The sequence below is a fragment of the Hemitrygon akajei genome, chromosome 10 (genome assembly GCF_048418815.1).
Source record: "Hemitrygon akajei chromosome 10, sHemAka1.3, whole genome shotgun sequence".
Lineage (NCBI taxonomy): Eukaryota > Metazoa > Chordata > Chondrichthyes > Myliobatiformes > Dasyatidae > Hemitrygon > Hemitrygon akajei.
In genome coordinates, this window is record NC_133133.1 from 158,227,007 (window position 1) to 158,249,753 (window position 22,747).

The 22,747-nt window shown below is 38.8% G+C and overlaps 1 protein-coding gene across 4 annotated transcripts in view; it reads right to left on the reverse strand.

The window, feature by feature from the left end:
* tfec (transcription factor EC) overlaps window positions 1-22,747 on the reverse strand; it is an 88,872-nt gene that overhangs the window by 23,408 nt on the left and 42,717 nt on the right. For 3 of the 4 annotated variants that reach the window (XM_073059500.1, XM_073059501.1, XM_073059499.1), the window contains exons 2-3: window positions 6,015-6,263; window positions 2,275-2,373 (exon numbers count right to left, since the gene is read on the reverse strand). In XM_073059500.1, coding sequence (XP_072915601.1) covers window positions 2,275-2,373; window positions 6,015-6,107 — 192 coding nt within the window. In that variant the 5' untranslated portion in view covers window positions 6,108-6,263. Of the gene's footprint in view, window positions 1-2,274; window positions 2,374-6,014; window positions 6,264-7,140; window positions 7,201-22,747 lie in introns of those variants that run through there. The other variant, XM_073059498.1, reaches the window with a different exon arrangement.

The window sequence follows — 22,747 nt, forward strand, 5'->3', positions numbered from 1 at the left end:
GTAAAATGCTCTTCATGTTTTAAAATTGCAGCTAATAAAATTGATGCACCATCAATAACTCTCGGAGACGGGAGGCGAATGATAAGCTTTTATTAGCTGCAAGAGACCACGGTTAGCAGCAAGAGACCATCACACAACATCCTGGAGACTGAGGGGGGAGCAGTGCCTCCAATCGCCTTTATACAGGGGTCTGTGGGAGGAGCCACAGGAGCAGTCAGCAGGGGGGCGTGTCCAGACAGGTATATGTAGTTCACCACAGTAATATAGCAGAATTGGTAAAGAAAACATTGATTTGATTGTTCTGTATTATGTACATGTGAATTTTCATGCATAAACAGTGTCCTGAATTTTTTTTTAACAAAATACAAATTATTTGATTTTTGTCACAAATATCTCAGATCCTATGCCCCCAAGAAAAGGGGAATTGACCTCCTGTTTGTGTAGAGAGGATTGACAACACAGAGTTTCCCTCTCTGTGGGTTCTCAAAGCTTTCAGAGACATGAGCAGTGCCCAAAACATATCAATGTGCATGCTCATCAATTCCTGCTTAAAGGCTGTTTTCCTCATGAGCCCACCAGAATAACTTCACTCTCTGGAGAGATGGCGCACTAACTACTCTTTGCCTTTGGCTTGACTGCAAGACATTCTTGCCCCAGCGAGGATTCACGTGTGAGTTCTGCCACAGATCTACTCAGTCGTGTCCGTGTTATGAGTTGGTGAGTGTGACGGTTAGGTGGTGATGAGCCACCTTCTGCAGCTTCATGCCTGGAAATGAGCTGAGGTTACTCCTTGGCTCCCTGACTGAAAAAGTTACAGGTGAGGGGATAGGGCAGGTGAGAGGAGAACATTAAAAAAGCTGGCTGTCTGATGCAAGTCTGAAGGGATCCTGGGATAAATGGGAAAAGCAATCTGCAAGAAACTGTAAATGGTTTCGATGAATTTTAGACTACTGGTCACTGGCTGTGTGGCAGCCGGTCCATACAAACGTCTTCAGAATAGCTTTAACCACCATAAACTTTCATGAGCTTTCATACAGCAAAAATTAATACCAAAACTTATGAAGTAAAAAGCTTCCTGGCTGAGTTTTCATTCAATCAATAAGCAAACCTTCTCTCCAAATGTACAAAACCATGAAAACATAGGAACTAAGTTAAGCCATTCAGCCTATCAAGTCTGCTCTTCCTTTTCATCATGGCTGTTTTATTATCTCTCTCAGTCCTATTTTCCTGCCTTCTCCCTGTAACCTTTGAGATCCTCACTAATGAAGAACCTATCAACATTCACATTAAATATACCCAATCACTTGGCCTCCACAGCCATCTACGGCAATGAATTCCACAGATTCTCCACTTACTAGTTAAAGAAATTCCTCCACATTTCTGTTCTAAATGGATGTTCTTCTATTGTGAGGTGGCGCCCTCCGGTCCTAGACTCCCACACTAAAGGAACCATCCTCCCCATATTCACTCTCTCTATGTTTTTCAATATTCAATAGGTTTCAAAGAGATCCTCTTCCCATTCTTCTAAACTCTGGCAAGTACAGGCCTAGAGGCATCAAACATTCCTCATACGTTAGCCCTTTCATTCCCAAGATCATTCTCATAAACTTCCGCTTGACTCTTTCCAATGCCAACACATCCTTTCTTAGATAAAGGGCCCAAAGCTGCTCACAGTACTCCAAAGTGCAGTCTGATCAATGGATTAAAAAGCCTCAGTGAAATATTTTTGAAAGCATAATTTTGATTTTATGCTTTAATATCAGTACAATTTCATAACTGTAGCAGCAATCAGCAAGTGAATTTAACACGGTCACAAGCACGTCCCTTGAATACAAAGCAATGCCTCTGGCATTTACCTCACTGTAGCAGGTTTAACAGAAATGTCTCAATGATGCCTATGCAGCATATAAATGGGATTAAAAAGAAGGGTCGTGGACCAAAATATCAACTTTTGAGTCCTGAAGAAGGGTTTCAGCCCAAAATGTTGATAATTTATTAATTTCTATAGATGCTGGCTGACCTGCCAAATTCCTCCAATATTTTGTGTGTGTTGTTTTAAATACATGAGTGTTGGGGAGAAGGAGACGGCATGGAATTATGCGCAATGGACAGTTCAGCGAGCTATTTTAAATTCCTACTTTCAGGAACAGGCATAGAATCATTGCAATTGATTGCTTCATCCAACAAAATGCTGCAATATTAGTTTTCCCTACACACTGCCCCGCCAGCCTTTTGGTCACTATACTTGTCTATTCATGCTTTGTCAGTACTTACTGTGTTGTGTATTAGAGAAGATGGCTCCATATAGCTGGGAGAATCCTCATTAAAGCAACTTGATTCTAAGCTGATTATATCATCAATGACATCGTCCATCTAAAAGTCAATGTGATGTGCAGGTTAAAGCAACAATCAGAATATGGTGCCCACAGTTTCATTTAAAATGGCAATTAAAAACAAATCAGAGTCCCAGTGTAAAGTCACTGTAGTGGCTATTTACTTACCAGAAGACCATACAATACAGGAGCCGAATTAGGCCATTTGGCCTATTGAGTTGGCTCCGCCATTTCATCATGGTTTATCCAGTTTTCCTCTCAGCCCCAGTCTCCTGGCTTCTTCCCGTATCCCTTCATGCCCTGACCAATCAAGAATCTATCAACCTCTGCCTTAACTATACATAAAGTCTTGGCCTCTACAGCTGCCTGTAGCAAAGAATTCCACAGATTCACGACTCTCTGGCTAAAGAAATTTCTTCCCATCTCTGTTCTAAGAGGATGCCCCTCCATTTTGAGACTGTGTTTTTACATGGTTAACTAATAAACGCTAATCAAATTTATAGGTTTTACTAAAAAAAAATTGAGCCATTAGCCAAGGTAATAACACAGATCTGTTAAAGCAGTTAATTCAGGGGCTTTGGATAATTGTTGATGTGAATTAATAGTTGGATTTTGGCATTGGTCCAAAAGTCAATGAGAATTGGTCATTGGGGTGTTCCCAACTGACTGTCTTCTCAAATAATTTCACTTCCGTATTTACATATAATTATTTTTCTATTTACTGATGATAATTTAATGTCTTCATATAATTTGTGGGAAACACATGCTTTTGTGTAATTGTGACTGCAATCTTCAATGCAGGCCCTCAAATTCAAAATATCAGAAGGAAGTGTATCAGAATCAGAGTTAGTTTATTGTCACTGACATCAGTAATGAAATGTATTGTTTTGTGGCAGCAGTCCGATGCAAGCAGAACATCTTACAGTTGGTGGATGGCATCCGTTAGTCTCCTGAGACCATGGATCTGCGCCTGGAAAGTCTTGCTTTAGTCTCTCCAGGATGCAGGCCTGGGCAAGGTTGTATGGAAGACCGGCAGTTGCCCAAGCAGCAAGTCTCCCCTCTCCATGCCACCGATGCTGTCCAAGGGAAGGGCAAGGGCTAATACGGCTTATCTTGCTGTAATTTATCATTTAAAAACTCGAACAATAATTGTGCAAAAGAAGAATAGTGATGTAGTGTTTTGGGTTCATGGACCTTTCAGAAATCTGATAGCAAAGGGGAAGAAGCTGTCCCTAAGTGTAAGTCTTAAGGTTCCTGAGAACTATTGCTTGCATGGTGGGGGTTGGGGGCTGAGTGGGTCTGTGCTTCTGCTGGTACAATTGGGGGGAGAAACGCCAATGCTTCTACAGCTGCTTTTACAATTGGGGGGGCTTTCGGGTTCTGATATTTCTATCATTCATTCTATTATGTTTCTTCTTTTATGGATATCTGCAAAGAGTATAAATTTCAAACTGTATACTCAATACATTCTCTGATATTAAATTGAACCATTTGATTTGATTTGAACCTCACTGATGGTTATAATGAAAAGAGGGCATATCCCAGTGAGGTCCTGAGTGTTGGATGCTAGCTTCTTAAACCACCGTATTTTGAAGATGTCTTCTATAGTGGGAGGGTTGTGACTGTATAAGAGTTGATTGAGTCTATAACCCTCTGCAGCCTCTTTCAATCAAGAGCATTGGCATTTTCATATCAGAAGGTGTTGTCGCCAGACAGAATGTTCTTCACAATACATCTGTAGAAATTTGTTAGTGTCTTTGTTGATATAACAAATCTCCTCCAACTCCTAATGAAGTATAAATAATGACATGTCTTTGTCATGACCAAATCAATATGGTGGGCCAAGAATAGATCCTTTGAGATGTTGACAAAGAATAACTTGAAATTGCTCACCCTTTCCACAGTGGACTTGCTGATATTGTCCGATTGCACAAATATTTATCACTTACACAGATACCCTATATATCCATTTATCTAACAAATGTCTTAATGTCAATATTTCTGTTTGATGTCATGCTTTTCTTTAATTCAGCATTTCCTCAGCTCAGTTTAGTAAACTTATTGTTAAATTTGCAGATTTTGTGTGCTTGTCATTCAGCACAAGGAGAGAGTGATATGGGAATTCCGCATTCTGTAGCTACCTTTTAATGAAACAAAAATATAAGTTTATGACTGTAAGCTTCTGCTGTTGTTTTCATTCTTGACAGTTCCCTCAGAGAGGTAGTGAAGAGGAATTATGGAGAAGATTGGATGAGAATATTTTCTTTGGCCATTCTCACGTTCTTCTCTATGAGCAGTGATGATAGACCATGAAGCATTTTAAGGTACAGAGAAGTCCAAAAAGCTACTGAGAAAATTATCATAAGACATTTAAAACTTGTTCCTTTAAATTCCTGTGAGAGTAGCAAACATTGAAAGTAATAAATCATAATTAAAATGGTTAAAATTCAATGAAATTCCAAGAAATGCTTCAGATTGGGAACATTACTGCAGAAAGAATAGATGATACAAAAGACACCCTATCCACTTAAATCTATCATTAAAAAATGGTTTAACGTTGGTCTAATTGAGAACTTGAGAAACGTCTCCAATTTGTCCTTTAAAATGAAGATAGTGCAAAACAAGGAAGGTTTAAAATAGATTTAAAACAATTTGGAAACTATTTTTATAAATGCTTTCTTTCAGAACTTAATTTGGTATTTATCATTGGTTCAAGTTACTTTTAAGGAAATGAAATTCAGACATTGGAATTTTAACAAACTTCTATGTTTCTATTTAGGAGTTAAACATTCATCCAGTTACAATAATATAACTGACTCTTCAAGAGAATATCAGAAATCCCCAAATGTGCAACATGTGGGAAATTACATAGGCCCTTCTGCCTTGAGCTTATATTTGTTACTGTATTTCACCCGCCATTTGTAGATAATGAAAACTCAAACATGTTAATATATAAACGTTGGAAAGCATACCTTAAGCTAAATTTATTACAAGTTGAAAGTGTTTTGGCTTCAATAAAATATATTTGCTAATCTTACTTAAGATGGGGATGGTACTAATGTTATTTGAGATGGGGATAGTACTAGAAGAATCATATTTGATATGATTCATGCACCAAGTGGATGGAATTAGATTACTTGCACATTGCTCTCTAAATTACTCTAAGTTAAAGGAATCCAATGAGGTCAATACAATATCTTCTTAAATTACCAGAAATGTTCCTTCTGCCCATGCTTGAGTTCTTCTTACATTGTGAGGTTTTGTTATATCATGGAAACAATGTAGTTTGAATAATGCACAGCCAAATGATGGAATTACAGAGCTTGCAAAATTTTACATCACTTTCCTGTTTATGGTTAAATAAGTAGCTTTGTCATTTGGTCATTTTTATATAAAACAGCACCTAAGTATGAAACATTTCAGTACGTACGCAAGCTAAATTAGAATTGTGCTGGATCCTTATTAGTAGTTCTAAAATTATAACAATGGGAATGATGTAGAGGAAAAGATGAACTAACTTGTTTCATGACCGACAAGAAGTTCATATGTTCCTTCAAATAGGCCCTGCATGCAATTTTCAAGCATTAATACAACATTAAATTAACACTGAAGAGCCCTTAACAATTTTGCATTCTAATTGCATGTAAGAAAAGCACTCAAATATAGTAAAAGAAAAATTACCTCATTTTCATGATTGGTTCCTAGGGACAGCAGTGTAACTGGACTGTCAGGCATACTACCTTCACTGCCAGAGGGGATATGACCATTTCTCATAACAGGAGGTGCCCCAACAGACTCTCCTGGATGTGAGTGAGAAATGGGAAGGCTCTGATTGGAAAGCTTGGTGCCCAGTGCCAGGTACTGTTTCACCTGCTGCCTCTGCGTCTGGTGGATATGAAACTTTGTCGAGTTTTCCAGGTGTGTCTGGACCTGTTGAAAATAGTGTGAAAGTTTTTTCTTAACCTTGTTAACATCGCATGTCGACGGTTATAGAGCACAGGACCACTGTGTACAGTTACACATTGCAAATATATTTGTGGCCTCCAGCACTCTACAACATCAGAAAACAAAACAAGTCTTCAGCTTCTCCAAAGTCTACTATATTGATGTTTGGTTTACATTAACAGAGTTGACACTGAAAAACAAGGAAGATCATTGTTGTGTATAAGCATAATCTACTATTCTGCTTTTACTTTGATGTATGGGAATGTCCAAAAACAGTTTTAAATAGAAAAAACAATGATTACCATAGTCATGAGTGCATTCAAAGATATAACCCACTGAATAATGTCTGATTCCCTCATGACATATCAACTCTGTGATGTTCCAGGAGTTTCATTTCTACTTTCGAAGCCATATTAAAGTTTCTTTTATTTGATGTATTGCAACACATGATGAAAAGAATCTAAATTCCATACTCTTCAGTATAATAAAATCTGTTTGATCACTGAAATTAGTATTTGGATATTTAAACATAGCAAAGATAATAACCTTTGTTTCCCCAAAGGAGCAATGTACTGAAAAGCAGAGATTTATCTCCGAGCAAGTGACTTAAAAATTTATGTGCTGTAGACTAGAAACGATACTAAAAACAAAACCTTTTCTATGGCATCACTGTAGCACTAGAAACTAAGAGACTGCTGAACTATAGTAATGGTGGTGGTGGTGGAGGTGGAAAAGAAGGTTGGGGAGTGGGGAGGGAATCATGAATGCTTCAGTCTGCATGCAAAAGCTTTAAAATATATGAATTTAGCAAATCATTGCTATAACCAGCTGGAAATATTCTGAAAATGTACCTAATTCTCACCTTGTAATATGCATATTCCGAAATGTGTGGCATTCTGGATCGCAGAAGTACGTGGTTCACTTGAAGTTGTTGAGGACAACAGTTCCTCAGCTCTCTCCAGTATTATCTTTCTACAGTCAGACTTCAGAAGAATGCTAGCGATAGAGCCAAGCAGAAGACTTTATAAACTGATAAGGAATGTTAAAGGATCTAATTGGCACAGACTAGTCTATTCTCCCATTATAAGTGTGACAACAACTTCAGAGAGTTCCTGATTTAGAAAGACGTCACTTTTTCTTCAGTTTGATCACTGCAATAATTCTGCATAGTCTATTTGTCATGAATGCTACCGAGAAAGCACTCCCCTGCCTTGTTACTGAGTAGCAACCATTTACCCAATTGTCATCTGCCACATTTTCCTCCAGGGTCTTTCTGGATAATACACTGTTTGTTCTTCCTCTTTCAAAACATGTATTGGTCATTTTTATTACTCATTTCTATAGCTCCTTTTGTTGCTTATATTTACATACAGAAGGCCAGACTTTCATCAACACAGACTTCAAAACAGTGCTGTATAGTTCTACTGTAAATAAATATATGACATTGTGCATTTTTAATTTGCTCCTTAGATTTGCAGTAGCTAATACATGGTAAGTAGCCTCAGGACATCGCATTTATTCCTACCACAAAACTACACTGGTGTTGAAGTGTATTTTTTCTACATACCATATAAATGCTGACCTTTTTTCTACTGGACTAATAACAGATGCTTTACTGCATTTATGAGATTAATTCGTTATGGAGATTCATCTTTCTCTTTCTGAACTGGCAAAGCTTTTGTATTCAAGTGTAAAAATAGCAGGTCCCAAGGTCATTTTTATAATGTCTTCTGAAGTGCACTAAGTAGATGTATTTCTGCGCTTTAATGAAGTATTATCTCTAATACAAATTACAATTTCCTGCTTCTTGTGAGCACATTTCAAAAATTGTACATTAATCTTCTGAAAAATACTGTACCATGGCTTTGAAGATCTTGTTTAAATTAGTATTAATGAAAATTAAAGAAGTTTCTTTTCTTTAATAACTATAATTTTTGATTCTCCAGATTAATTCCCAAGAGGTGAAATTTGCGCTTAGTTCTAGTCTTTATTTTGAAAAGTGCAGGATACCATCAACAGAGGGGGCTGAAGTTGCTGGGATTTTTTTCTCATTAATGCAGAGGAGATTCATTAGGATGATGCTTGAAAGACTGAACAGGTGAGACTTTTAACCCTGATGCATTGGTGGCTAAGGGGTGATCTTATAAAGTCATACTAAATCATATGGCATAGATAATGTGAATAGTCAAAATCTTGTTCCCAGGATAGGGGAGTGTAAGACCGTAGAATAAAGATAAGGGAAAAGATTTCAAAGTGGGCAACTTCTTCACCCTAAGGGTAATGGCTTGAGCTGACAGTGAAAGTGGTAGAGTCAGGTACAATTACAAAGTTTAAAAGACATTTGACCAGACACACGGTTAGAAAAGCTTTAGATCAGGGGTTCACAACTGGGGTCCATAGACCCCTTCCATAATAGTATTGGCTTAAAAAAGGTTGGGAACCCCTAGTTTAAAGAGATATGGGCCAAATGCAGGCAAATGGAATGATCAGAATCAGAAATCAGGTTCATATCCCTAGGCAACATGGTCCATGTGGTTGTCTGTGCTCTGTAAATCTGTGACTCTAAAGTATCCTATTAAAATTGTGAAGATTTTTAATAGATAAAATAGTTCCACTTGCACAGTAGAAAGAAACTAGTCATTGTTTTTTTAGCAGCATAGAAGTAGATCACTCAATCCATCAAAGTGGCACCAGTTTTACTTCTGTAAAAACCATCTGATCATTTGTAGTTCCAGGTCCTTTCTTATATTCTTATGACTATTTACTTCCTTCAGAACTGTATCTGATTACCTTTTGAAAGGTTTGATAAAACTTCTGTGTTGTCTTTAATGTCATCTGCTTCTTGGCCCTTTCACCGATGTGAATGGGATACCCAAGGTATATGGATTTCAGCCGCAGCATCCAATGACTTGTTTTACTGAAGGATGTAGAGCTTTTACCAGCAGGTAATCCAGACATCGGAAAGTTGGAGAGGAGGGGACTTCAATCAGGTTCACTGCCCAAGTTTAAAAGGCAGGAGCAGGTTACAGCATTGTAATAGAGATTTAACCAGCAAACAATTAGCTTTTGGGATTGATTAGTAAGAGTAAATTAAAGAAAGGAGGGGGCAAGAGCAGAGGCCATTGTCAGAGTTGACATAGAGTAGTAATCATAAGGCTTTAGCTCTTTGAGGCTTCAGCGAAGAGAAGCTTCACTCAAAGAAAGCAAAGGACGATAAAGCTCAAGTTTTTTTTTTCCTTCTCTTCTTTATATCTGCTCAGCTACAACAGTAGGGATGACAGGCAGGACAGTGAAATCCTGCTCTTGTGGGAGGAGACCTCCAGTGTCCCTGACGACTACAATTGTGAGAACTATATCCAGCTGTAGCTTCGAACAAACCGCGTCAAGGAGTTGGAGCTGGAACTGGATGAACTTTGGATCATTCAGAAGGCTGAAGGGGTGATATATAAGACATATAAAGAGGTAGTTATACCCAAGGCGCAGCCCACAGGAATCTTGGTGACCTGAGGGGGAAAGGGGATAAGAAGCCAGTGCAGAATACTGCTGCGGCCATCCCCCTCAACAATAGATATATCACTTTGGGTACTGGCATGTGGAATGACCAAGCAGAGAGTTGCGGTGGTTGAATCTTTGGCACTGAGTCTGCCTCTGTGACTCAGAAGGGAAGGGGAGAGAAGAGGCATACTGTGGTGATAGGGGATTTGTTAGTTAGGAGAACAGACAGGAGGTTCTGTGGGCCAGAACAAGATTCCCACATGGTATGTTGCCTCCCAGGTGCCAGGATCTGGGATATCTCGGATCGAATCCTCAGCATTCTTAAGTGGGAGGGTGAACAGCTGGAAGTTGTAGTTCACGTAGCTACCAATGACATGGGTAGGATGAGTGATGAGGTTCTGCATAGGAAGTTCACGGAGTTAGATGCTATGTTAAAGGGCAGGGCCTCTAGCGTTGTGATCTCAGGACTGCTACCCGTGCCACGTGCTATTGAGGCTGGGACTAGGAGCATTACACAGTTTACTACATGGCTAAGAAGTTGGTGTAGGATAAGATTTTTGAATCATTGAGCTTTTTTCCAGGAAAGGTGAGATCTGTACAGAAGGGACAGCTTGTACCTGAACTGGAGGGGGACTAATATCCTAGTGGGAAAGTATGTTAATGCTGTATGGTGGGGTTTAAACTAGAATTACAGGTGGGTAGGAGCCAAAGTACCAGAATATTTAGTGGAGAGATTGTGGATACAGATTTTGGTAAGACCTCAGACAAAGTTAGGAATCAAAATGTTGAGCATGGTTTGAATAGTGTCCTGAGCTGCCTATGTTTCAATGCAAGTAGTATTGTAGGAAAGGCAGGTAATGGTGCTGAATATGAGGTGACTGGTTTACAAACAGAAGCAATGTGTAGTGAGGAGAAGCTGCTGATAGGACAAAATTGCAGTCAATAAGATGAGCTGCAACTCAAAAGGTGGACAAAATTGAAAAGGGTGAATACAGGCCTGATGGTGTCGTATCTGACTGTGCACAGTATATGGAATGAGGTAGATGAACTTGCAGCACGGTTGCAGATGGGCAAGTGTGATGTTGTAGGCATCACTCACTGAAAGATTACAGCTAGGAGCTTAATGTCCAAGGATACTCAATGTATCGAAAGGATGGGCAGGAAAGCAGAGGGGTTGGTGTTGCTCTGGTGATAAAAAAGTTAATGAAATCATTAGAAAGATATGGCATAGGGATGAAAGGTGTTGTATCACTGTGGATAGAGCGAAGGAACTGTAAGGTAAAAAGACCCTGATGGGAGTTGTATACAGACCCCCAAACAGTAGTGAGGATGTGGCCTACAGATTACAATGGCAGATAGAAAAAGCATGCCAAAGAGCAATGTTGCAGTAGTCATAGGAGTCTTCACTATGCAGGTAGACTGGAAAAATCAGGTCGGTGCTGGATTACTGGAGAGGGACTTTCTAAGATGCCTACGAGACGGCTTTTTAGAGCAGCTCAAGGTTAAGCCCACTAGAGGATCAGCTATTCTAGATTGGGTGCTGTGCAAAGAACCTGAACTGATTAGAGAGTTTAGGGTAGAAGGACCCTTTGGGGTAAGTGATCATGACATGAGTGAATTCATCCTGAAATTTGAGAAGGAGAAGCTAAAATCATATGTATCAGTAATACAGTGGAATAAAGGGAAATACAGAGGCATGAGAGAGGAGTTGGCCAGAACTGATCAGGAAAGAACACTGGCAGGGATGACGGCAGAGCAGCAATGGCTGGAATTTCTGGAAGCAATTCAGAAGGCACAGGATATATACACCCCAAGGAGGAGGAAGTATTCTAAATCAAAGATGATACAACCGTGGTGAACAAGAGAAGTTAAAGCCAACATAAAAGCCAAAGAGAGGACATATAATAGAGCAAAAAATAGTGGGAAATTCGAGGATTGGGATCCTTTTAAAAACCAACAGAAGGCAACAAAAAAAATCATTAAAAAGTTAAAAATGTAATACAAAAGTAAACTAGCTAATAATATCAAAGAGGATACCAAATTTCTTCAGATCCACGAAGAGTAAAAAAGAGGTGAGAGTGGTTATCGGACCACTGGAAAACAATGCTGGAGAGGTACTAATGGGGGACAATGAAATAGAGGTTCACAAAAATAATTCCAGAATTGAATAGCTTATCATGTGAATGACATTTGATGGTTCTGGTCAGGATATGTAACACAAAAAATACATTGCACTGAAACATGCAATAAAGGCAGAGGATAGCTGACATGTATACAAAAGAGAGAACAATTACTAGAGTAATAACAGCAAAAACTGTCATGAACACAGCAGAACAGGCAATGTTTGTGAAAAGAGAACAAAACTAAATATTTTAGGTTGAAGACTTCCAATTGGAGTAGAATAAAATGTTGGTAAGATGTGCCTTCTTGGAAGTTTCATTGCTTCAGGAGTTTATGAGAGCATTTAAAGGCAATAAAGTTATTTTTGTAAAACAGTTATACAATAGGAAATGCAGCAGCCAATTTTAGTCATAGGAAGTGCTCATATCAAGAATAACTCCCCTGCTTTTCTTTAACGTTGTGCTATGGAATCATTGATATTTGACAAAGAAGAGCAGCTAGAGCACTTTCAGGCCATGGACTGATTCTTTCAACATCCCAAAATTGCCATCTCAGGCAAAGTGGAAAAATGACATCTTGCCCTCCACCCCATCTAGTCTGTCAACTTTTCCCAACCACTTCACAGCATTACATATCTTGAATTTCACATTTGGTTCATGGTTAGGAAAACAGAAGATTGCACAAACGTAAAATAATACAAGAAAAAAGAAATCCAACAGGCTTACACCAGCTCTTTTGAAGAGCTATCTGATTTGTCCTACTCTTCCCTCACAAAATATTAAACACACATTTTATAAGCACAATGCACAGAGGGAGGAACCTTGCAAAACTTGTCAAATATTTAACATAATTTACCATTGGTTTAATTGCTTTTTCATCATTTTAATGCTGTTAAAATTAAATCCAGCTTGGATTTACAGTATCTTTAACATTGGAAATGGTTCCAAACCATTTTGTATAGCATTAAAAAGACTAAAATTGACACTACACCAAAAGAATAAAGTATTGTAAGGTGCTATACCATGGACAAGCAAGGAGATACTAAAGAGGGCTTTAAAACGAGAGGCAGAGTTGGAAAAAGTGTAAGCCTGAACAAAATAGGATAAATGTAAATGTAACTTTTGGAATTGAGTGGAGCATGTGTTATGACTTTTGATACATTGTACTAGACACTGTAGTTATGAGCTTATTGCATTGCCTTTGGTAAATGATGGGCTATTGATAACTCTGCATATTTTTTGCCTTTGAATACTATAGTCAATAGACATCACAAATGGCCATAGTTTCCGCTGGTGGAGAAATCCAAGGTACTTAAATAAGGTACTTGACATTAAAAGCATCAAGAGGAACAAGGCTGAACAGAGATTCGAGCACAAATTTGCAACATGCTAGTGGGCTAGATACCAATGTACTGTATGTGAGTATATACTGAAACCATAGATAAGGAAAACATGATAGTGCCTAGTACCTTGGTAATAGAGCTTTGAAGGAGCTTAATTCTCATGGAAGATGGATGATGAGTCAAGTATGCATTATGGAGTCAAGTCCACAATAATAAAAATGCATTTGTGTGGTTCAGCTTCCAATAAACTGAGCTATTATAGTTCAGCAATTAACATAAGTGATCATTATGATTATGAGAAAGTGGTTTACTGAAGACCAAAGCTTAATTGTTGATAGTTGCTCATCATGGTACAGCCTTCGAAATTGAAACTTTGGAATATAATGTCTATTTTTTGTTTCAGGGTCAGAGTAAAAGTGTTATTCTCCTCAGAGCTTAATAAGAGGAGATTGGGCAGTAGGACTTGAAGCAGTTGAATAGTGAGGGATGTCTAATAGAAACACGATTTCCATCACTTCTCTTTTCATCACCACCCTTGTTGTTCTTTGCCCCATTGTAGTCATAAAGAGCTTATTCTTTTCTATCATTTTTGATTTCCAGCCCACCCTGTCCTAACCTTGTCCTTTCTGTTTATGTGATAGACCTTCAGAGAAATAGACTGGTAGATCAGATTGGACTAAAAATTAAGAACATTAAGGGGTCAGAAAAATGTGGTTAATGTCATTCATCATAGGAAAACTATGGCAAAAGTCAGTACTGCAGCACAATTTCATCATTGCCCATTGCAGGAATAATGTTTTCTTGTAATTCTGTATTCCTTTCCCATGGGCTGTGGTACCCTAATTTCTATTGGCATTACAGATCAATTTTGCATGCAGACTAACTACGGGTTAGAATAACAGGTGAAGAATGTGTGCCTGAGGCACTGCTCCTTGAAGATGTCTTGGATACTACGGAGGCTAGCACCCCGATGGAACTGACTAATTTTGCAATGTTCTGCAACTTACTTCGATCCTATCCAGTAGCCACCTACCCCCATCCTCCCCCCATACCAGACGGTGATGCAGCCTGTCAGAATGCTCCCCATGGTCATCTGTAGAAGGTTTCAGTGTTTTAGGTAACAAACCAAATCTGCTCAACTCATAATGAAGTATATATGGAGGTACAGAAGTCTAAAGGTGCACACTCAGCAATTCAAGAAGTTTCTTCCCCTCTTCCATCCGATTTCTGAATGGACATTGAATCCATGAACACTACCTCACAGCTTTTTAAAACTTATTTCTGTTTTTGCTTTACTTATTTTAACTTAACTATTTAATGTACATATATATATGTACTTACAGTAATTCAGATTTTTTCTATATTTATCATGTATTGCATTGTACTGATGCTGCAAAGTTAACAAATTTCATGACATCTGCCAGTGACATTAAAACTAATTCTGATTCTGATTGGTCAGTGTGTCAAGTGCTGCAGCATTGTGTGATGGCATGTGACCACTCTTCCTTCAATTGTTAACCTGAATAATCTCAAGAATAGATTCAAGAGATAAGCAGCAACACACCCAAACCTACACTTAGCAATCAGCAAAGATTTTCATTCTTAAAGCTGTAACCTCATCCCCATGTTCCTCAGCAAACTGCTCCTTACAGCTTGTAAGTATGGTTTGCATCATACAGCACGCCAACAGATACAGGTGTGTAAATGAAATGATCTAAACCCCCTTATGTAAATATTGTATTAACATAAAAGCAACTCAAATCAGTATGTTTAAGTTCACCCATATTTCTGTTTAAGTGCATAATCACCCACAAACATATTCAATTGCTGCAGCTAATTACAAAATTTCCTTATCCCAGTATCCATGAGCTTCTTTAAATAACCATGTCCTTGCCAAATGCAGAATATACTTAAAAGTTCTGCAGCTGACACAAATTAGAAGAATCCATTCATTGGCAGCTGACCGAACTTCTGATCTGAAAACTAACCTCCTGACATTTGCCTGCAATTACCATGCTAAAATTCAGAGCCTAAAACTGGATTTGTGGCTAAATAATAAATAGCCCAAATGTATAACTCCATGGAACATTATTACAAACTGCATAACTTCTGCATTTTGCAACTAAAAATAGCAGTTCCAATATATAAAATAACTTGTATAATTCGCTAGTTGATCTAACATGCCCCAAGCTGAGAAGAAAGTTAATGTTCAAAGTAAAGCTGCCCAAGAAGAGCAAATACATAAAATGCATGAACATATCTGCACAAAAATAGTACTGTGGAATATAATGATCAGTACTTACAAAAAAAGAAATGCAATGTATTCAAAGGGTCCATAAGACCATAAGTAATAGGAGCAGAATTAGGCCATTTAGTCCATCAAGTATGTTCCACCATTCAATCATAGCTCATTTATTATCCCCCTCAATCTCATTCTCCTATTTTCTCCTCGTAGCCTTTGTCATCCTTATTAAATAAGAACCTATGCATCTGTTTTAAGTATACCCAATGATCTGGCCTCCACAGCTGTCTGTGGCAAAGAATTCCACAGGTTCACCACACTCTAGCTAAAGAAATTCCTCTTCATCTCTATTCTAAAGGGAGGTGCTTCTATTTTGAGGCTGCACTTTCTTGGCCTTAAAATCTCCCATTACTGGAATCATCCTCTCCATACCCCACTCTAGGTTTCTCCCTCTCAAACTGCAGGGTGAATTTATTATCTTGTGATCACTGTCCCCTAATGGTTCCTTTACCTTAAGCTCCCTAATCGTATCTGGTTAATTAAACAATACCTAGTTCACAATTGCCTTTTTAAGCATCCTTGGTTAAGTGTCATATTTGGTGTGGTTCTTAGGACTGAGGATAACTTGGTTCCAATCTGGGGGGTTTTGGGGCTTGGGTTAACTGATGTAAACAACGTGGGAATGCCAGTCTCCTCCACAATGAGGCATGAGTGCCCAACAGGGCAGGTGGGTGGGAAGGAGGGGAAGATAGGTTGAGATTTGATTCTGCTATTTTCTTTTGCAGGGATTGAAGCAAGGAAGCTAGAGAAGAATGTCAGGACAATGAGTCGGCCTTGTTTGGCTGAGACTGGTTTGTTGTAGATGAGTCTTTCAGTGTTACAGCACGCAAACCCTCAGGAGCAAATGTAAGATTGAGATGAATTTCAGTGCATCAGATTTGAGGATGATATTCCACATTCCATCCAAGTTAATGGAGTCAAATGCTTTTAATAAGATTGTAAAATGGCTGGTGCTGCTTCTTGCATTTCTCTTGGAGTTGTTATGTGCATAAAATTGATGTTCACTGTGCCCCTGAAAGGACAGAATCTGCAGTAGAATTCAGGGGCTGGTCTTCAGCCTTTGAGAGGAAGCAACTGAGTGGGACCTTGGCAATGAACCCTCTGTAGTCACCTATCTCCTGTTGTGAAGACGGTCACAATTACAGCAGTTGTCATGTCCCCTGGTGTATTCCCAAATGTAGACAATAGGATTTTGGACTTGAAACTGAAGCTTTTCACTGCTGAGGTTTAGTATTTCTGCTCACTTCTCTGCTTAGTATACCATCTCTCAAAAGGCCTTGCTGTTTTTCATTTGAGATATGAACTTTCAGCCTTTTGTCAGCCAAGAGTGGTAGCAAAGCTGAACTGAATAGGTTGCGGTGGGCTGCAGTGAGAGATACTCGTGTTTACAACAGGGTTGCGCTCGAGTTATTTGAAATATCACTTGCTGCATGTATGAAGTGTCTGTCACTGAAGCATGATAACCGAGTTCACCCTCATTCTCAGTGAAGGGATGCTTAGGTGCAGATAGCCTTGACAGAGGTGAAGAATTCACACTTGCCATGGATGACAGTAACTTACTGAGCCCCCTGATCTCTTTCCAGCGTAACTTTTACTCTTGAATGTTAAATGCCACTTTCATTGCACTTCCTCCACTCATCTCATAAACATATTTGGTTTGTCCACTAATAAGGAAAGATTTCATTCATATAGATGCTTCGAGGTCAGTTAAGTACTTCAAAATGTGGTTACTGCTATAGTCCAGGAAAGGCAGAAACCAATTTACATAGACACAGTTCCCACCGAGCAGTATCACCATGAGTGGATAATCTGTTTTAACAACGTTGACTGTAGGTGATTATCAGCCAGAGCAGTAGGAAGTAACTCCACCTCTCTACATCAAACTACATCAAAATATGACCTTTCACAATCAGACAGAACTTAAGTTTAACATCTTGCCCACAAAATAGTTCTAACTATGAAGTATTCTCAATACAACAATAAAGTGTCAATCTGGATTTATTCCCTGAACTGAAATGTACACATTACATCCTGCAGAGAGCAGGGCCACTGTTGCAGGATCAATCACCACCCGAAGCAGGACACTTCTTGTCTCACCTCTCTAAACTCTTTTCACCCACAGTCAGGTAACCTATACATCTCTGCATGCTTTAATCGCTTTAAACCACACCATGCCCAATGACTCACATAAACCAAGGGGCAGGTAGCTAGGATAACAAGGGTGACAAAGTGGCAAATGTGCAGCCAACAGGGGTCCAAAGTGAGATTGTAAATTGCATAATCTATGAAGTAATAAGTCCTGGGACTGGGGCTATTTCTTTTCAAATTAAGTTGAATGTTGCAACCTTTGCTTCAGGGGTTCCCAACCTGGGGTCCCCAGTTAATGTTAGGGATCGTGGCACAAAAAGGTTTGGGAAACCCTGCTTTACTTAATGTATTAGACTATTAGTGAGATTTTGTGGCTGAACTGAGAAACTACTTTTAAATTACTGGCAAAAACATTAAGCACAATACAAGCAAAGATGACCATATAATGAGAAAACAGTAGCATGAGTAAAAAATCAGTTACATCATTTATTTACAACATTTACATTATTGTATTAAAATTAGACTCTGGTCTTGTAGCAACAAGACTGGGAAATCAGTGAGTGCAAAGAGGTGGAAAATCAGTGAATTATTTTCTTGACTATATTTACCAGATAGTCTGTCCTGCCTGGTAAAATGTACATTCTCAGAATTACGTTGTAATATACTTGAGGGCATAACAAGGTGCATAATGGGAAACTGGTAAACATGGTCTATTTGTATTTCCATAAGCTATTTAATGAGGAATTTCATACAAGAGTACATAGGAGTAGGTGCCATATGTTGACATGGATATGGAACTGACTAAATCACTTGAAAACAGAGACCAAGATAAATGGGTCAGTTTAACTTTGGCAGTCAGTAGCTACCAGGTGCCACAAACATCAGTGTAGCGCCTCAACTATTTACAATCTATACTTTGAAAATTTCATGAATTAATGATATGCACTATGGTCAAATCAACTAACAATACAAAAACACAAGTTGTGAGAAGAATACAAGGAGTCTGCAAAGAGATATACATTGATGAAGCAAAGATGGCAGAAGGGTGGAGAGCTGAGCCTATACTCAATGTAGTTTTGAACAGCAAGAGATGATCTTATTGAAACATGTAAACTTCTGCAGGGGGTTGACAGTATGATTGCTGAGGGCATTATTCCCCTAGCAAGGACCTCTGGAACTAGTTCAGGAGAAAGTAGCTGAAAAGGAACTTAATCTCTCTGACTACCCTATCTCTGTCCCAAAGAGCTATGGAGGTGACGTAATAGAATACTTTCAAGGGGGAATTTGATTGATATTTGAAATGTAGTGGTACTGAGGCATGATTGAATCAGCCACAATATTACTGAGTAGGGAAGCTGGTCTGGAAAGCCAATTGGCTATCTTTTGCTTCTATTTCTGATATTTTTACGTCCTTGTAATGAAGTAAATATAGTATTCATATACAATGCTCTCTTCTCTTTTTAAATGTCCATTGAATTTGAAAATGTGTTAATTCTGCCGGTGGAAGTGTCTGAAAATACAAATATTCTTGAAGTTTTAGGTATCAGTTGACTGAACTGAAAGAATTGACCAACATTTTAAAAGATACAGAGGTAAAAAATTAAAGCATTTAAAAACATTTGAGCGAACTCAGATAATTAAAAAGAAACTAACAAACAAGAGAAAATTTGCAGATGCTGGAATTCCGAGCAACATACACAAAATGTTGGAGGAACTCATCAGGCCAGGTAGCATCTATGGAAAGAAGTACAGTCGACGTTTCGGACCAAAACCCTTTGGCAGGACTCAGCCCGAAACATCGATTGTACTTTTTTCCATAGATGCTGCCAGGCCTGGTGAGTTCCTCCAGCATTTTGAGTGTCTTGCTTAAAAAGAAACTAAAACTGCCAACACTTACTCAGTCCCCAGCAGCCATTCCCTCCAATGAAATCTCTGAATTGGGTTGCTAGTGTTCCAGCAGATTTTTAATATATTCTATATATGCTGTAGAATTGCCATAAAATTATAATCTACTGCTGGACTCCAGCACAGAAATCTCAAACCTAATGGTATTCATAGAAAATGACCAGCATTTCCCAGCAAAATCCAGGCCAAACTCAATGAGGTAAAGTTAAATTATGAACTATGGCTTCCATGTTAACCAAAGCACTTTTAAAAGTAAATGCATTAATGGCAAACAAGTCACATAGTTATGCATTGAAACAGATGCAAAACCAGGAATGTACTGGATTTTAATATTTGCAATATAAAGTTCACTGAATTGATTTCTGGCATGGCAAGTTTGGCATACGAAACGGGATCATGCAGACTAGTACTACACTCTTGTGAGTTTGGGAGAATAAGTGGTCAGGTCTTAGGTCACTGAAATAGATAAATACTTTATTGATCCCAAAGGAAATTACAGAGTCTCAGTAGCATTACAAGTGCACAGCTGTGGAAATATTAGAAGAGAAGTAGGAAGAATTAAAAATAAGTCACCATAAACAGTCTAACAGGAGGGGGTCATCACTTCCCCGGCTTTAGGTTGACTCTTTATAGAACCTAATGGCTGAGGATAAGAATAACCTCATATAGCACTCTTTGGAGTGCTAATTTCTGAGAAGATATGGCTGCATAGATACAGAGCTCAGGTCTTGTGGCTGGGGTTTCCAGAACGAGGGAAAGCAGCCTCTTAGTTCACCCATTCAGGGACAGAGAAGAAAAGGAATGTCCTCATCATTACCCAACCCAGTACGGATTCTCCATCACTGATATTCAACTCAAATAATAACAGAGTTTTAAGAGTCTTTAAGCAATCAAGATATAAAATGTTAGTGCAAGAATGCAGAGTCTTTTTTCCCCAGGGAAAGGGAATCAAAAAGTAGGGGACCAAAGTTTAAGAAAGGAAAGATTTAAAAGGGACCTGAAGGGCTTCTTCTTCAGTCAGAGGGTGCTACATACATGTGATGAGCTGCCTTAGGAAGTGTTTGACTCATGTTAAAAGATACCTGGGCAGGTACATGGATGGGAAAGATTACAGGCCAATGTGGGAAACTGAGATAAGCTTGGATTGGCAAATTGGGCTGAAGGGCCTGTTTCTCTCCTGCGTTGCACTGTGACTCTACAGAGGCTGCACTGAGAAAAAAGTTTAACTTTTAACTCAGTGAACGATGGAGTTTTGATGTATCATATTGACTAAAATGTTACAAATAATTGCTTTATTTAAAGAGCTGATCTCCTGACATATGCTGCACGGATTATGTTACATAACGCGACTCTTAAGTATTAAGTCTGAAAGCATAATTAAAATAGAACCATCCACACAAAAAAGAGCAAGTGCTGAGATATTTTAGTTGGCAAAGGGCAGTTATTGTAACAATGGTGGTGAAAAGAACCAGAAGAATGCACCTTCAAGCTGTAGTCTAAGATTACTAATTTTAGCCATCATGAGAGTAGTAGTGCTCCACATGGCCTCAGTGCATCCGAGATGAGCCAGGAATAAATCAGCCAGTATTTTTACCCTGATGACTTTCCCATGACTCCCACTGAGAACTGATTGAGCTCAGCTGGGAAGCACCATGGAGCCATTGTTCAAGCTTGCCACTGGAATCTCCACTTGAATGAGGTGGAATTACATGATCTTATTGAATGACAGTTCAGACACAAGAATGTTGAACAAGAAGTCAATATCCTAAGGACAGAGAGAGCGAGTGTAAAAATATGAAACTCTCCACCACCATCCCCCCCCCACCCCCGTTATATTAAGTGAGATTCAAAGGCTCAAAGTTCAAAGTATATTTATTATCAAAGTATGCATAAATTATACAACCTTGATATTTCTCTCCTTACAGCAAACACAAAGCAAAAAACCGAAAAGAACCCATTTATAAGAAGGACTAACACGCACACAATGTATAGAGAGAGGGGAGAAAACACAAATTGTGCGATAAAAGCAAGCAACAGCATTCAGAGTGAAAGTGAGTCCATAGACACAAAGCCTGGAGCAGGCCCACTGCCTCAGCCTCAGTTCATCACTCAGCCGGGCAAATCGTCGCGTAGCTCGCAGACACGAAGCCCGGGGAAGCCGGCACAGGCTCACAGCCTCACTACTGTGGAGAGCAAAGTAAACATCACAGAGCAGCGAGGATACGTCACTATATATAATGATACAAAAATGTTATTGCCTCTACTTAGGTTGCCATGTGAGAATGTATGGTTGCAATACGGCTATGCGTGGTTGCCATATGAGTACGTCTCTATCACCTATTAATATTTAATCATCAATATTGTTTCTTCCTATATGCTTTTCCATCCTGCACAAGTATGATATCACAATAACATTTAAGCTATGGATGACTTTAAAGGTGAGTTATTTGAAATAAACGTTAAGTAATAAGTAATAACTTATGGTAGAATAGGGTTACAGGCATCAGGAAAGGGACATTTCAAACAGACTAGATCCATGTCAGTTAAACACAAGGAAATATGTAGATGCTGGAAATTCAAGCAACACACACGAGTTGGCCCGAAACGTTGACAGTGCTTCTCCCTATAGATGCTGCCTGACCTGCTGCTTTCCACCAGCATTTTGAGTGAGATCCATGCCAGTACTTGTTTCTTTGAAAATACTTGAGAATCATGAGATGTAGTTTAATCACAAACGAGAAAATCTGCAGATGATGGAAATCCAAGCAACACACACAAAGCACTGGAGGAACTCAGCAGGCCAAGCAGCATCTATGGAAAAGAGTATAGTCAACATTTCAGACTGAAACCCTTCAGTCCTGCCGAAGGATTTCGGCCCAAAATGTCGACAGTGCTCTTTTCCATAGATGCTGCCTGGTCTGCTGAGTTCCTCCAGCATTTTGTGAGATGTAGTTTAATTCCTGTTTTAACATAACACATTTGTCTATGACGTCTTCCAGTCCCAACACATGGCTTTTACATTATTCATTATAAATACCCTGAAATCAAAAAATACAATATGAAATACTTGAACTTTGTCCATTTGTATATTAATGCTTGGCTGCTCGATCCATTGAATCCTCATAAAGTAATATCAGCTATCTAAGGATTCTTAGAAGATATAATTTTTATCTCAAAATGTTCTTTTACACACGGAATACTAAAATTAGGTCAACT